Below are 17195 nucleotides of genomic sequence, written 5' to 3'. Positions count from 1 at the left end.
GAAAAATTAAATGGCGTGAATGAGGAAATAAGGCATGCCATTTCCCAGGGAGTCATGAGTTGAAGAAAACAAAAAGAGAGCTCTTTTTTTAGGCCTTTGCACTAATTCTGACTCTTCTTTCATTTTCACTACCTTTCTGTACTTTTTTCTGTGAAGACCACATGAAAAATCACTTTTTTGGTAAACTGAATTAACTGATTTGCTAGAGTGGATAAGACCTAGAGATTAGAGGGTTTATGAATCAAGATTCCTTTAGTTGCAAGTGACAAACTCAATTCAAATTAGCTTAAGCAAAAAAGAGAATTTATTGGTTCACATAGCTAAGGAGGACACCGGGTATTTCCTTAATTGTAGCTGTGTAACAAACCATCCCAAAGCTTAGTGGTTTAAAACCATCGATTTATTATTCTATTGGACTCTGTGGGTCAGGAATTCAGATCGGATACATAGGGATGACTTGTCTCTGCCCCTGCTTGATGCCTGGAGCCTCCCTTGGGAAGACAAAGGCTAGGGGTGACTCGATGGCTGGGTTCATCTGGAAATGTCTCATTTCTGGTGGTTGAGGCTGGCTGTCTGCTGGGACCTCATCTAGGGCTGTTGGCATGACTCCTATACATGGTCTCTTCATGTGGCTATCGGCTTCTTCAAGCATGGTGCCTGGTTTCCAAAATCAGATGTCCCAAAAGAATAAAGCAATAGTGTATGGCGTTTTTATGACTCTGTGTCAGAAGTCATATAGCAGCACTTCCACCATACTTTTTTGGTCCAAGTGGTCATAAAGGTCTGTCCAGGTGCAAGGGGAGGGAATATAGACACCACCACTCCATGGAAGGAGTATCGATGTTGCAGTGTAATTAGAGTATATGGGATGGGATATATCATGGTGGCCATTTCTGGAAAACATAATCTGCCACACTGGGATAGCTCATAGATTTAAAGCAAATGCTATAGGAACCTAGGCCTTAAGGTCTGACACAGAGAACTCAAGGTCATCTCCCTCTTTTTCTTCTGCCTTTCATTTTTGCTCATCTCTGTTTCTCTTTGTCTATTAGCAAAAAACACCTTGTTTTTCGCAGTGTCTGTATCTAATTTCTTAGGGAAGGATTTTTGCCATTCCTTGAGTCATGTGCCTACCACCTGGACTGATTGAAGTTGCCTGGAGAATGAGGAACTGTGATTGTCCAAACCAGGATCCCATGCCCAGCTCACATGTCTAAAAGAAAGTTTGCTGTGTAGGCTCTGAGGAATAGCTAGTACCATCTGCCACAGGTTTAATGTAAGTGAGCGTTGATGTCAGCTTCGTGTGTAATTATAATGATGTTAGTTTCCTATCAGTATTCTGTAGTTGCAGTATTTCAAAGGCCTTTACCTGGTCATCTTCATATGATGCCCTTGTCTTCTACTTTGTCACACAACAACTCTCTGAGATTTGCTGGGTTTCCCATCGGAGAGAAAAGCTCCCTGGCTCTTACAGCCATACTGGCTGGCTTTTTTCACCCATTCTGTCTCACCACACCTGACTGGCATGTTTCACAGAGCTATTCCCAAATATCATTTTTTACCATCCTTCCAGTTGCAACTCCCTAGGCAATTGTCGCCCTGTTATTTGTGTCTCTCTTCATTTTCTCCAACATCTCCCATCCCCTTTCTTTTCTCAAACTCAATTTTCCAGGGGTCCCTTTTCCTAGAAATTGCTTCCCAGAGCCAACAGTTCAGAAATAATACAATAGGTTGGGCTAGCTCATAACAAAAAGACCAATGCTGAGTCAATAGCATCATCCAGTGGAAAAGCATGTGAGACTTGGGTCCTCTGCATTGGTTCCTGTTTAGCTTTAATCCTTAACAAGTCATTTATCAATAGTACGCTTTTGGCTGCAAGTGCAGAAAATGCAAAAGTGGTTTAAATAATAAGGAAATTTATGATCTTGCATAAATAGCAAGACTATAAGTGGGGAGTTCCAGAGTTGGTTAATTCAGAAGGTCATTCACATGATAAAGGATCCAGATTCTTTCCATCTGCCCCTCTGCCATCTTCAGTGTATTATCTGGGTGATGTGGCTAACTCTTCTCATGGTGACAAAATGGCTGCTGAGCTCCAGGCATCACTCACACACGTGACCACCATACTGAGAAGCAGAAAATAGGAAGTGTGTATTTGTCAAAGCAAAGAAACCCTTTTTAGAATCCTTGCATCAGCTTTCTCTCATGCCTCATAGGCCAAAAGTGTATCACCTACTAATCCCCTATACCAATCATTGGCAAAGGAACTGAAATTACTGTGATTGACTCAAATGCATCAAGACATACTCCTGGGGCTAAGAGTAGCCCCTTCCCTGTGTGCATAGTTTGCCTGTGAATACCAACAAAATTTGGGACTTGCTGAAAGAAAGAAGAGTGAGAGGGAATGGGAACAGGGCAGAATAGATTTGGAGAAGCAGCCACTTGTATCTGATGCACTGAACTTCTCTTCAGCTTGGTTTCTCCAACTACAAACTAGGCATGATGATACCTACTTCATCTATATAAAGAGATACTTTTAGAAATAAGATTTTGCAGGACACTCTCATGAAAATAGTCTAATTACAAAACAGTGAGTTTCCTAGAATAGTCAAATTCATGCAGACGGAAAGAATGGTAGTTTCCAGGGGCTTAATGGGGGAGAAACTGGGGAGTTAGTGTTTAACAGGTATAGAGTTTCAGTCGGGGAAGGTGAAAAAGTTCTGGAGGCGGATAGCGGTGACGGTCGCACAGCAACGTGACTACTTAATGCCACGGAAAGGTGCACTTAACAAGGGTTAAAATGGTAAGTTCTATGTTGTGTATATTCTATCACACACAAAAAATTAATAAAATAGTGAGGTTACTTAAGACATAGAGCAAAGAAATTGTGCTAAACTTGAAACATGTACAATATAAATTCATGGTTCTAATAACCATAATGTTGAACTTTTACCTATTTTGATTTGTGGGTGGTAATCATTTCCCAGCCTCAGCTATCACTTCTGTCCAGATCATGTGCCATTCTCTCCTCTTTCCTCATATTCATTGTTATTTTGACTGAGGCGCAGATCAAGAAATTCCGTCTCCGAAAAATGCCCTGCAAGGGAATCCCCTGCCCGGAATGGAATCAACTACGATACCCATTTACTTTCCCCTTGAAGGTTACCTTCCCCTTCCTTCCTTTGTCTTCTGGTCCTTTTCAATACAGCTGTCTCTCCCCACATCCTTGCCCAGAGGCTTTGGGACAAGAAGCCAGAGAGGAAGACTCGGAGCCAGAGAGAAGCACAAGCACAAAGCATCGGGAGGTGTTGGCAGCTCTCGCAAACTCTATTTACTGACAACACATATGTACTAATATTTACTGATTCCTCAGAGGTCTGCAAATGAGGCAAAGCTGCTGTGTAGAGAAATGGCAGCTAGGTATCCAACCCAAACACCCATTCATAGAGGACCAGGTCATTCCCGCTGCAGCTACCAAAGCCCCTGCCCCCAGGTCCAGAGCCCAGAGCTGAGCCATTCTATTACATAAACTTGAAAGCAGAGGTCTTCTATTCATATTTATTTGGGTTTTTTTTGTTTGTTTGTTTGGTTGGTTGGTTTTTGGCTGTGCCATGCAGCATGTGGGATCTTAGTTCCCCCTACCAGGGATCGAACCCATGCCCCCTGCAGTGGAAGCACAGGGTCCTAAGCATTGGACCGCCAGGGAAGTCCCATCATCTACTCATATTTAACCTACTCACTCTGGACAGTCTTTTCTAAAACATATCATAGATTATAAAGACCTTCAACATGGAACACTCACCACTCCCTTAAATTCATGTCCCAGAGCTTAGTCACACCATCAGAAGGTGTCTCCTTACACGTAATCTTCTGCTGTAAATAAAATGGATTCTAGACAAATGGCCTCCATCGAGTTTTGAGTGATGTGTGCCCTCCAATGCAATTGAATGTTAGCAATCAGTTATATAGGTACTTAGCTCCTGATACTAGGCAAGTGCCCCAGGGCTCCCTTCAGGAATGACTGTCTTTTGTTCAGTGATCCTGGTCAGTCACCTTGCAAAACACCCTGCTGGTTACAGGAAAGAGAATCCACTTCCATTCAGCCAGCATTGACTGAGTATGCACAGTGTGCCAGGCAATATAGGACTGAGGATACAGGGATAAATCATCAGCCCCTGCCCTTTAGGAATTCTCAGGTCTGAGGGGAGAAGCAGACATGAAAACAAACAATTACTGTACAATGTGATGTTTTATACCAGCTGCTCTGGGAGCACAGATGAAGGATAATTAGCTGTCTGGGGATTCTCTGGGGAGTCATGGAAGATTTCACCAGTATCATTGAGTGGGGTTTGGAAGAATGAGTACAAGCTTGCTGGAAAGATAAGGCAGGGAAAAGGTTTCCAGGCAGAGGGAATAGCATATGCAAAGGCAGAGAGAGGTGAGGAAAGACAAGTCCTTCTGTTTTAGAAACAACTGGCAAGGTACCAGAGGCTCAGAAATGAGGCTGGTTGAGTAAGGCAGTGGGCAGCTTAATCCCAACCATGACCCCTCCTTGGCCCTGGGAGAGGGGGACAAAAACAGAGCTCTAGCTCTTTTGCTGGTGAATGAGCAATGTTATCTTCCTGTATAAAGCTCATGTCCTTATATATCCTGTTCTGTGGGTGTTCTAGGTATTTTGCAAGATTATAATCTAAGGTGAACTGTCTTCTCAAGGAACAAAGTTCTTTTATATATTTGAAAGGCCCTTGGGCAGGCCATGTGGAATCTTTGGGCTGTTGTGATGACCTCAAATGTGATTATTGCTGAGTGGAACTCTGAAGAGGATAAGCCAAGGCAGCACCCAGCCCTCCTTTGCACCCTCACTGAGCTTCCTCTCCATCCTTTCAGACCCTTCAGGTGCCCAGGCCAGTGCTCTTCATTCAGTAAACACATGATAATTTTCATCCTCTCCTTAATAAATTAATTAATTATTTTAGTGTTGGTTTGGCTGAGTTTTCTGGAAACTTCCAGAACGAATTCTTTCTTAAGAGTTTATTAAACATGAGCAAAATGAACTGAAATTTCAACTCTGAGAAATGCTGGTCTAACACACAAGCCTTCCAAATGAGCTTCAAACCTTTCAGCCTACTAAAATGTTTACTGGTCTGTAATATACTCCCAGCTCTTCTCAAAGCTCTGCCTCCGATGATGTGAGCCGTAGGCAACTTAAACTAGGACAGGGATACGTTTTCAAGTTTTCATAAAGTATTTACTTTTCTAGAATCCAATTTCTTTTTAGGCCTGGTCTTTCATCTTTCTGGTGCTAGACTTAATTTGCAAAACTGCTCCCTTGTCTCACTCCAATCTGTCTGGCTGCCCTTCATTAAATAAGTGAGTTTGGGATTTACAACAGGAAAACTCCGGGGGCCTAGGCACGGTCAGAGGAGAGAGCCTGCTTGTCTTCCTGTGGGGCCCACAGTAGGCACCTGCCCAGGTGCTCAAGGCCCTGCTGCCCTCTTGTGGCAAGCAGCGCCGCTTGGCAAACAAAGAAACTCCTCTTGTTTTCAGGTTCACTGGCTGACGAAATGTGCTCTGAAACATTGCTGTGCCCCCCTCCAACCGCCCAGCGCCAGCATGTGGGATCTTAGTTCCCCCGACCAGGGATCGAACCCATGCCCCCTGCATTGGAAGCACAGAGTCTTAACCACTGGACCGCCAGGGAAGTCCCAGGACCCGTGTGATTTTAGAACTGGAAGGAACCTTGGCTGAACCCCCTTTTTTTGGTGGTGGTGGTGGTGGTTGTTTTTTGGTGGAGAAGGAGCCTGAGGATAAGAGAGATATGGTCATTTAGCTAAGGACACACCCTGGTTAGAGAAGTGAGAAGGAATGGAACACCCACCCTCTTGAGAAGACAGGAAAGCAAAAGGAAATGGCCAGTTGAAATTTAGGAAAACAGAGAATGTTAAAAAGTTGCAGACCAGCTGAGCCAGCTGAGCCGGGTGGATCTGGTGGGCTTCTCTCCATCCGTCAGTGACCACTTCTCCCATTTTCTGCTTCCCAAGGAAAGCTGCTTTGTAATTGCACACAGGTCTTGGATAAGGACCATCTCTCTGTCTTTTTTGAACACTTTCTTATACCAAGGACACACCATTCCATTGTAGGAGATCAGGATTTTTGTCCAAGCTTCAACCTTTAGTTACTCATACCACACTCCCAATTTTGGGCCTCAGTTTTCTCCTCTGGAAAATGAGGGAGTTGGGTCGGATGTTTTCTAAAGTTTGCTTTAGCACTGATAGTTTATGATTGTCTGTTTGCCTCTTGGCACACAAATATCTGGCACACAAATATCTGGTTATTAAGACTCGGAGTAACTTGAGGGCAGAGTCTTTTCCTCTTAATATCCCCAAAGCCCAACCTTATACCACTGACATATTAGATGCTCAAAAAGATTTATTAACAATAATTAGCATATTCAGTGTCTGCTGACACTGCCAGACACATTACATATGATATTTAGATATGGTTTTATATTAACGATCGCCACACCTGTGAAGTTATAGAGCACACCATTAAGCACAAGTGAAACCATGCACCTCAGATTGGAACTTGAACCCACGTACTGGGACTCGAACCCGGCCAACACCCTGACTGGGACTCAAACCCATGCGGCCAGGACTCGAACGTGGCCAAAACCCCCAGTCTTCCAACTGAGATCACAGGACTTAATGAAGCTCAGGTTCTTGATGTCTCATCCCAGAAAGAATTCAGTGAGAGACAAAGTGATAGGTAAGAAGTGAACTTACTTAGAGAGAAACACACTCCACAGAGTGTGGGCCACCTCAGAAGGTGAGAAAGGCACCAGGGTATGGGTTTGTCAGTTTTTATCAGGGTGGGTAATTTCATAGGCTAATGAATGGGAGGAGTATTCCAGCTATTTCAGGAAGGGGCGGGAATTTCCAGAAATTGGGCCACCGCCCACTTTTTTTTTTTTTTTTTTTTGCGGTACGCAGGCCTCTCACTGTTGTGGCCTCTCCCGTTGCAGAGCACAGGCTCCGGACGCGCAGGCTCGGCGGCCATGGCTCACGGGCCCAGCCGCCCCGCGGCATGTGGGATCTTCGCAGACCGGGGCACGAACCCGTGTCCCCTGCATCGGCAGGCGGACTCTCAACCACTGCGCCACCAGGGAAGCCCCCACCGCCCACTTTTTGATCCTTATGGTCAGCCTTGGAACTGTCATGGTGCCTATGGCTGTGTAATTTAGCTTGCTGATGTGTTACAGTGAGCATATACTGAGGCTCAAGGTCTAGTGGAAGTCAACTTGTCTCCCATCTTGGGCCCATTTGGTTCAAATCAGTTTATGTCATGTCCTCGGGCTATGTTGTTCTTTCAAAGGCTGTGCCCTGCCCGCTTCCCTCCCGTTTCACAAGGACTCTGGGACAAGATTTTCTATGACTGACTCCTGGTTCCACACTTCCTACCTGTGCATCCTTTCTCTGTGTCTCAATTTCCTCATCTGTAAAATGGGAAGTAAATGGCAGTAAGCACTCAGTAAATGTTCTTATTAGGTAGACATTATTATCTTGATTTTATAGATGAGGAAATTAAAACTGAGAGAGATTAAATAACTTTTCCAAACCGGCATGGCCCAGTGAATGACAGATCTAAGATTAGAAGCAAGATCCAAAGCTCATGGACTCTTAAGCTCTATGCTACATTATTTCCCTACTGTTGAATGACTGACAAATGAATGAAGGAATAAATAAAATTCTTTATTGCTGAAAACAATGCTAATAGTTGGCATTCGACTCTTACATGGGGAGGATACTAATACTCCAGATTGGTCTCTTCCATACAACCTGGGACCAATTAAGAGAGAAGATGAAAACAATTCAAAACAAGAAACAGAGGTAAGTGCCCTCTTCAGCACAGAGGAGAATACAGGTTTCTTCTAAATCAGTGAGGACTTTGTGGCAGTACCAGGGCCAGGCACTGTGGGGATTAGATATTTCCCTGACCTTTCAAAGCTTGCAATCTAGTTGGGGAAACAAACATATGCAAAGTCTGAATTATAATGTCATAATTATTACATCCTAATACAGGGCGATACAGATTATTTATGTTAATTGATTTCAGAAAGGGAACACACAGAGAATTCTGGGTAGACTTCCTGGAAGAGGAACTCAGGCCAAGTCTTGAAGCATGATTAACTTTCTTTGATGTTAGCTCTGATTCTTTTCTCTCCATCTCTGTAGATCTGGTTGGTTAGTCACCAAGGCCTATCGGTTCTTTCCAAATGACTCTCACACCAGTCCTGTACTTTCAAGTCCAGCAGCCATAATCCCAATTCAGTCCCTCATTATTTCCTGCCTGGAAGTACCCTAACAATCTATTAACTTGTCTCTTTGCTGTCAGCCTTTACCTTTTCAGTCCATGTCATCCACCTCTTTCGGATTAGCCTTCCTATTTTATGATGTCACTCCTATGATTCATTCATTCCAACTTCCCTTCAACTAGTATTTATTGAGCATCTACTGTGTTCCAGGCACCACTTTTCTATGTACTAAGATATTCAGTATTGAACAAGACAGGCAAGGAAGAACCCTGCCCACCATCCACCTGGGACTTCCATACTAGTTTTTAAAAACTCCAGCAGAGACCTGTGGCAAGGCCCACCCTACTTATCTCCCCCTCCCCCTAACCTCCTACCACTTTCCAGCAGGATCTTCAGCTGGGCTCATCCCCCCACCCCACCCCATGCCACATTTTTTCCCAAGGCAAGCTTTCTTTATGTCCTTTCTCTTTGAACCTACCTGCCCAAATCCCTCAGGGCCTGGTTCTAGCTCCACATCCTCCCCACCCTTCTCTGTTTCCTCTTATATCACTGTCTGCCTCTCTCACATTTGCATTTCACATGTTCCATTATCTATTTCTATTCATTTCATTTCTATCGATTTCTATTCCACATGGTGGTATTTTTTTCCTCTACTCACCCGACAAGATTCTAAACTTCTGGAGGACTGCAACCCTGTTCTATATTTTTCCATCCTGGCCTCCCCTAGCACCTGGCACATTTTTGTACAAATAATAGTTTTTTCTCTTCCTTATCCTCATCTTTTTTTTTCTTCTCCTAACAATAACAACTAACATCTGTAAAGCAGTTTACAAAGTGTTTTCATGTCCATTACATTCCACAAGCTGCACTATACACCTGTATCAATTATCAATAAATATTTGATGGATTAATAGGGCAAAAGAGGAAGGCATTCCAGGCGAAGGAAATAACACTAGCAAAGGTACAAAGAGAGGAATGATCCTGGCATGAACAGAAGGCAGTGTGGGAACACAACCCTGCTGGAGAGGGAAGAGTGAACACTGTAGAAAATTTGGAAAATGAAGGATAAAGGTAACAAAATCCAACAGAAAAATAAATCCTGCCTTAACACTAACATGGTTAGCAGTTAGGTGTATTTATCTCTAGCCTTTTTTTTAGAAATATTCTTTTTTCTTTTGCTAAGCTGTAATAAGTGTCCATAAAATTTTGTGTCCTACTTTGTTTCACTTAACATTCTAAGCACAGTTCCCTGATGTGACATAGTCTTCATAAAGGCCATTTGTAGTGAATGCAGAATATTCTAGAGTGGCTGCATCTGCATGTACCTATCCATTTCTCTTTTGTTGGACACATGTTTCCCATTTTACGCTATTATAAGAAGCACAGCTCTCTTGTGCAGAGTAGAAATGGAACAAAACTGGGTCTTTGGTGAAACCTCAAATTATTCTATGAAGGCTCACGTAAGCCTAAAGCATCTCTGGACTTTTTAGTCACCTGAGCCGGTCAGACTGATCCATTATTGCTTAAGCCAATTGGAGCTGCATTTTCTCTGATTTGCAACCCACATTATCCCACCTAACATAAGGGCTCCAATGGCAGGACTGAGCTTGTCTTGCTCACTGTCGTAAACCCACCTGAATCCTCAGTCCAAGGCACAGAGTAGGAGCCTAATAAACATGTGCAGAAAAAAGAATATGAACTCTTGTATGAACTATCCATTCTTTTTACGCGGGCCTCTCACTGTTGTGGCCTCTCCCGTTGCGCAGCACAGGCTCCGGACACGCAGGCTCAGCAGCCATGGCTCACGGGCCCAGCCGCTCTGCGGCACGTGGGATCTTCCCAGACCAGGGCACGAACCCGCGTCCCCTGCATCGGCAGGCGGACTCCCACCACTGCGCCACCAGGGAAGCCCTGAACTATCCATTCTTATCCTGACCAGTGATCTAGAAGGATCTTAGTACTTTTATCAATATGAGCTTATCAACAAAAATGTTGCCTCTTCATCACATTTGCCACTAATAATTCCCCATTTTTTGGCCTTCTTTAGTTCTTCAATTTAGAAAGTTTACATTTTTATGAACTAAAATATTTTCCTTCATGACCTTTATTTTTATTTTTTATTGGGATATAATTGACATATACCTTCATGACCTTTAATACTAAAATTCTAAATGGATCTCCTCTCAGAGTTGATATTCATTTGTATTTTCTTCTAGTTTTTCTACAGTTAAATTGTAGTATTTAATTTCTTTCATTTACTTAGAATTTATTCAGGTGTACTGTTTAAGGTTAGAATTCTTTTCTTTTTTTTTCTAAATTCTTAACCAACTGTTCAAACGCCTTTTCCCGCATTGAGTTGCAATGCTTCTTTTATCCTTTTTTTAATGCTTATATAAAATTGAGTCTATTTCTGCCTAGCTATGTAATATTTCACTATCTGCCAAGGCTAATAATCCTCCAGTTAAGGTCTGTCTTCAAAATTTTCTTTGCCATCTCCCTTGTTTATTTTTCCAGATGAATTTTAAAAATAATTATATCTAATTCTAAAAGGACTCTTGGAATTTTCACTGTAAGTACACACGAAGCCTAAAAATAAATTAAGGAAGAATTGACATCTTTACGATTTTAAACTTTGCCATCCAGGAAAGTTTTTCTTCATTAAGTTTCCCATATTTTTCAACAAAATGTGGTCATTTTCTTCACATAGATTACTGACATTTCAAATAAAGTTTATTTCTAGGTATTTTGTATTCGTTATTTTAGATTGTTTTCTAACTGGGATATTACTGGCATATGTAGGGAAACTTGCTAACTTGTCAAGACAGTCCAACTGACACTCTAATTGTCCTTTTGTTTCTTAGCCATCTCCCTGAAGGTACCACCCACAAGTCTGAGTTCTGCCCTCTGAAGCTAGGTGGAGTGAAACTGCACCTCCTTCTACAGGACACATTTTCATCTCTTGGAGACTGCTATCATGTTTCCATCAGCCTTCTTTTGTCCTGGCTAAATAACCCCGCTGATAGGATGAAAATGTATCTGGGAGTAATTCAAATGACAGTGGTGAGGTGGGTGGATTTGGGGCAGGTTAGGCTAGAGGTGGGGTACCAGTGAGGACTGGCTTCTGTGGTAATCCAGGCTTAAAGAGATGGGCTAAGATGAGGCGAACATGGGAAGGGGCAAGTCTGGGAGATATCTCAAAAGAGGAAACATTAGGACATATTGACAAACTAGATATAAGGAATAAAGAAATGCAAAGAGTCAAAGATGGCTCTAAATCACTGAAGAAAGTAATTCTCTCTACTAAGAGGAAGTATGAGAATTGAAAAGGGAAGGTAGTTCCAAAGGAAGTCAATTTTGGTCCTCCTGACCCTGAGATTACAATATATCCAAGGAGACAGATCCACAGCCTAGTTGTGAGATAATAGAAAACATATGTATTGGTCTGTGCCCTGGGTTCCTGGCACAGGGTTCCTAACACCCTTGTCAATTCCTAAGTGATAAATGCACTAGGATCATCTTTTATTCTAATGAGGGGACTCCGGCCAGGCTCCTGGATGGGGGCTGGTCACCAGAAAGACCAAGCCATGATTAGAAGCTTGGAATTCTCAGCCCTGTCTCCCACTTACCCAGAGAGGGGAGAGGGACTAGAAATGAAGTTCACGATTAATCATGCCTGCACGAGGAAGACTCCATAAAATACGAACAGTATGGGGTTCGGAGAGCTTCCAGGTGGGTGAGCACATCCTTATACTGGAAAGGTGATGCACTCCAACTTCACCAAGACTGAACCTCCTGCACTCAGGACCCTCCCAGGCCTTGCCCTATGGATCTCTTCATCTGGCTGTTCATCTGCATCCTTTATTATATCCTTTAATAAGCTGGTAAAGGCAAGTAGGTGTTTCCCTGAGTTCTGTGAGCCTCTCTAGCAAATTAATCGAACCCAAGGAGGGGGTTGTGGGAACCTCTGGTTTGCAGGCAAGTCAGACAAAAGTCCAGCTAGGGACCTGCTACTTGCAGTTGGCATCTGAGGTTGGGGAGGGACAGTCTCTTGAGACTGAGCCCTTAAACTTATCTCCAGGTAGATGGTGTCAGAATTGAGTTAAATTGTAGGACACCCAGCTGGTGTTGCAGAGAATTGCCTGTTATAGGGGGAAAAAAACCCACATACTTGGTGACCAGAAGTGAAGTGTTCTGTGTATGTAGTAAAGGAGACATACAGGTGAAAAACTGAGTTTTTCCTAAACATCAGTGTTTTTCCAATTTTCCCCCACAATCATATGTTTTACATAGCAGGCCAGTTCAAATACAAACACATAGAAATAGATATAAAACAGATATAAGTGTCCTCAAACTCCTGCAGACATATGCGAGTTTGGCCTAGAATACCCCTCCTGAATTGACAGATTAAGTCAAGAGGACAAATGACTTCCTTCCCCTCAGCTTGTGAGATCCTGTGGTCTAAGACTTGGCGACCAATACCTGGTCAGGAAATTAATTAACCTACCACCATCTACCCTCAATCCCATGTCCCAGAGGGCTCCAGAGGAAGAGAGATTCCAGAAGAAAGGCCACACACATTTTAGAGTTGAAAGTAGGTCTCACTGCCCACCCACAGAGCACACAGAGTTAGAAATTTCTCACCTTTTAAAAACACATCTCCTTTAGCCTCAGGCTAGATAAGGATTTTCCTTGGAGAAAGAGGGGCTAGAGAATATTTAGGTCTCCAACTTTGAGTTTCAAGGCCATGGGGCTTAGAACTGGGACAGGGAAGATAGGAAACACTTTCTCCTTGCGAAGTGAGAGTCCTAAATCGAAGCATGGAAAAGAGGCCAAGGGCCCTAGGCTAACATCTGCTGTTGGGTCAGAGCCTGAACAAAACTCAGGCCCAAGCTCCGCAACACTTGGCAATGAGGAATGAGGGAGCCCACGGGATTAGCAGAGGCCCAACAAAAAACAGCAACACACATTGAAGAGCTGATTAAAGACAGAAATTTGCTTTTCTACCCCAAGGGATATTACCCTCCTCAGTCAAATTAAGTTGCTTTAAGCCATGTCATGTCAAATCATCTTTACAGAGTACATCTTGGAACGTTTCATAATACAAAATTTTTTTCAATAGAGTTGAAAATAAGCCAATCAATTTTTGGCTTTAGATACTTAGTTTTAAAAAAGAGGAAGTGAGAGAGTAGCACTGACATATATACACTACCAAATGTAAAATGGATAGCTAGTGGGAAGCTGCTGCAGAGCACAAGAGATCAACTCGATGCTTTGTGAAAACCTAGAGGGTGGGATAGGGAGGGTGGGAGGGAGACGCAAGAGGGAGGGGATAGGGAGATATACGTATACCTATAGCTGATTCGCTTTGTTGTACAGCAGAAACTAACACACCATTGTAAAGCAATTATACTCCAATAAAGATATTTTTTCAAAAAAGTAAAAAGTAAAATAAAATTAAAAACTGAAAAAAAAAAAGAGGTCCAATGTACCATTTGGTTGAAATACCATGTCCCTGTCAGGATTTTTTCTACTCAGGGAGGGGGCAAATGAAGAGGTGGGAGGACAGAGGCAAGGAGTGCTTCTGCAAGCTTCTCCCATGTTGGGGTGATGCTCCGGGTTTATAGCAGCCTGCTGATGACGGCTGCGTGTCCGGGCAGCTCTCAACACCCAGCTCAAATAAACAGGCCGTCATGGCAAAGGTCCCAGGGAGTCAGACTCAATCTTCCCTCTGCAACATATTAAAGGAGCACAGAGGAGTTGGCTTACAAATGACATAACGCAGGCAATAAACAGGCTGCTGAAGTCAGGAGCAGCTCCTCACCACGCCCTTTCTCAGGCCCTGGGCTCTGCTTCGTTCTCCTCCAGTCCCCATTCTCCATCTCTAATGGAAAAGTTGCCAGGATATAAACTACCTTTCCCTCAGCTACTTTTTCTTCCCATAGACCCTTCTTAGCCCCTGTTCCTTTCAGCAGTGGTACAACTAAACTCGGGGAAATATACACCAGGGGCACTTTTTGGTCCCAGGAATCTCTTAGAGCTCTAGTTCTTTTTTTTTTTTCCGGCCGTGCCACGTGGCTTGTGGGCTCTTAGTTCCCTGACCAGGGATCAAACCCGGGCCTGAGGCAGTGAAAGCGCAGAGTCCTAACCACTGGACCGCCAGGGAACTGCCATTAGGGCTCTAGTTCTAATCTCCAGAACGTTTCCAGACCACCTCATTATCCCCAGATGGAAGCTCTGCTCATCCAACCATGTCCTTGAGACCCAGCCCAGAGCCTCCCTCTCCTGTGCGGTGGCTCACTCGCTCCTGTCTCCTTCCAGCCACGCAAGCCAGTCGCCTTGGCACCTCAGGTAACCGCACCCTGCTTCCACCCTCTTAATATTCGGAGAACAAGCACAGTCTAGATACACCCAGGCCAAGCAAGACTTCCAGAGAAGGAAGAGAACCCAGGCTGTCAGAAGACAAACCCAGGTCTGGAATGGAAGGAGGTATCCAGTGCATCCTGAAGCCTGGATGTGAATTAGCTGAGAAGCAGACAGGGGAAGAAAAGTCACAAGAGAAAAATTTACATTCTTTTGATTGAAGGAGAAAGGGGACTAGAGAGGAAATGCAGCCAGGGATGACAGGGGTTCCACTTCTAGTTTCTTTGGTACAGGGAAGATTCGTGTAAATTTAGCTATGTCCCCGTTGGGCCCTGCAGTCAACTACATTTTTTGGCAGAAAGAAAAAGATGATCAGTGGATTAATTGAATGATGCCTAGAGATAGCCAAAAACTAAAGCCTCAAACAGCTGCAGTCAGCATTTCCAGAGTACTTTTCATTTCTGCGAAGCACATGGAGTTAGTCATCTCCCTCCAGTGCTGATTGGTAAATCTCTAAGTAATCACAGGACCTCTGTCTGTCAGCAGATCTTTTCCAACTGAGGAAGACACTCAGTGGCCAACCTTAGGGATCCCACAAGGCCACCACCCCAGACAGGGTCAGAGCTCAAGTTAGAGGCTACCTCCTGCAATGCGGACTGCTAGACTATGGAGCTGAGCTGTTTAACAGAGACATGCTAACTCCTCCGAATGCCACAAAGTCCCCACATCATCGTGTTGGGGATGTCACCATACCTCCTAGATGTGGACAGCAGGGTGCCCACCTGCAAGAGGCACTAAAATTATGCTCTTTCATCCTCCCTGAAAAGTGAAAAGGAACCAGGCCAGGAGCTCAAAGAGACACATTAACATAATTTATTAAATTCACCCCACAAAGAACATCCCACAGGAAAGAGTATCAGAACTGGAAGGGCTCGTGGAGATTATCTGGTCCAGCCCCCTCATTTCACAAATGGGAATGGTGAGAAGAACACCAGAACACCAGAACACGATGGACAAAGCCAGCATGGGAGCTCAGCCCTGATGCACAGAAACCACAGACTTAAGGCTTCTGGTTTTGAGCCAAGTAGAACTTAAAGATTTAATGTTTATTTTTCATTTTTCTGTGTCCTACGGTACCACATTCTGATGCTTATCTCCTCCGTAAGGCTGCAGGAAGAGCCCTAAAGAAACTCGATGAGTGGCAGGTTCACTCAGAGCCAGGGTAACAAACTGACTGTGGAGCAGAGGGGTGCAGAGGGGTTAAGGGAAGAATTCAATCCCTCCTGATTGCTCTCTTCCCCCAAACAACAGACACTCAGACCCAGATGCTTCAGGGCGAATATATCAATACTTGCCTTCCTGAGGTTTGGAGGAGGAAGGGAAAAGCAGCAGGAAAGAGAGAAAAAGACTATGACATCATTCTGAAATCGACAAGTCCACTGGGAACACTCTTTTCCCTCTGTCAGAGCAAATCCAAACACCGCAAGAGAAGGCTGCAGAACTCTGAACTCTTGGTATTTAATCAGTTGTAAGCAAAAACACCAATAACTTAGCAAAATAAATACCATGAGAGTTTCTTCGCTGAGACTGATGTAACCCAGTGAAAACAGTTTTTAGGCTCTGAGTCGAGAAGAATGAGGTGTATCTTGCTCCACAACTTAGGGGGAAACCCTAAGATATTCTGGGAGTCCTCACAGCAGACAGAAGTCGCCCGTAACTGTCCGTGGCCTCACAGAACCTTTCTGCTATGAGCTACTCCCTGAAGGACATTCCCCCTCCCCAAAAGACAAGGCCGTCCAGTCAAAGTTGAGGTTCACAGGCCATGACAGGTAGCCCCATTGTCTGTCTGCAGGAGGTCCGGGTCAGCATGGGCTGAGGGTGGAGCAATTAGAAAAAGCAAACAGTTTGTTGCTAAGAACTGAGCTGTGTTTAAGGAAGGAACTTCATGCCCCAGGGCCACTCTCCAATCACTGCTGACATCTGTGCCTCCAGCTTCTAGGGCTGAGGTAGATCTTGTCACCTCTCCTGACCTGCAGAGGGCCTGGCTTCTGGGGCAGAATAACCGGCCCGGGCTACAAACTCCAGTCTACAACAGAAGGGAGGCTCTGCTACAGAGAAAAATAGTAACTATGGGAATAAGGCTACTGCCCTGGGTCCTGTAGGCAGGATATCGCCGGCCTCCAGAGGCTGCAGTGTCCAGAGGGGGAGCTCATCCCCCGTCCGCCCAGCGTAGAGGATGGGCGTTCGGAACCATGAAGGGAGCAGTTGGGAAGTCAAAGTCAGGGCCGGCAGCCTCCAGGGGTGGTGGGCTGCTCCTCAGGCCAGAGGCACCAGCAACAGCAGCATCTTGTCTCCTTCAGCTCATGTTTCCATCACTCGGATGAGAGGCATGGGCTTTGGGCTGGCGGGCTTGGTGATCCTAACGCTGAAAAGAAAGTCGGAAATGCTGAGTGCCCTGTTGTTGCCCACCCTTCACAGAGCCGCCCCTCCAGTTTGCCTCTGGATTCCATCCTGCAGGGCCCGC

General features: G+C 44.4%; 1 protein-coding gene across 6 annotated transcripts in view; it reads right to left on the bottom strand.

Annotated features, from left to right (window-relative positions):
- Positions 1-7727: 7727 nt before the first annotated feature.
- TUFT1 (tuftelin 1) overlaps positions 7728-17195 on the bottom strand; it is a 60458-nt gene continuing 50990 nt past the window's right edge. For all 6 annotated transcript variants that reach the window (XM_032625966.1, XM_032625995.1, XM_032625975.1 and 3 more), the window contains one exon: positions 7728-17096. In XM_032625966.1, the coding sequence (XP_032481857.1) occupies positions 17033-17096 (64 nt within the window). In that variant the 3' untranslated portion in view covers positions 7728-17032. The remainder of the gene's footprint in view (positions 17097-17195) is intronic.

The sequence above is a fragment of the Phocoena sinus genome, chromosome 1 (genome assembly GCF_008692025.1).
Source record: "Phocoena sinus isolate mPhoSin1 chromosome 1, mPhoSin1.pri, whole genome shotgun sequence".
Lineage (NCBI taxonomy): Eukaryota > Metazoa > Chordata > Mammalia > Artiodactyla > Phocoenidae > Phocoena > Phocoena sinus.
This window is presented reverse-complemented; position numbering and strand designations above follow the sequence as displayed.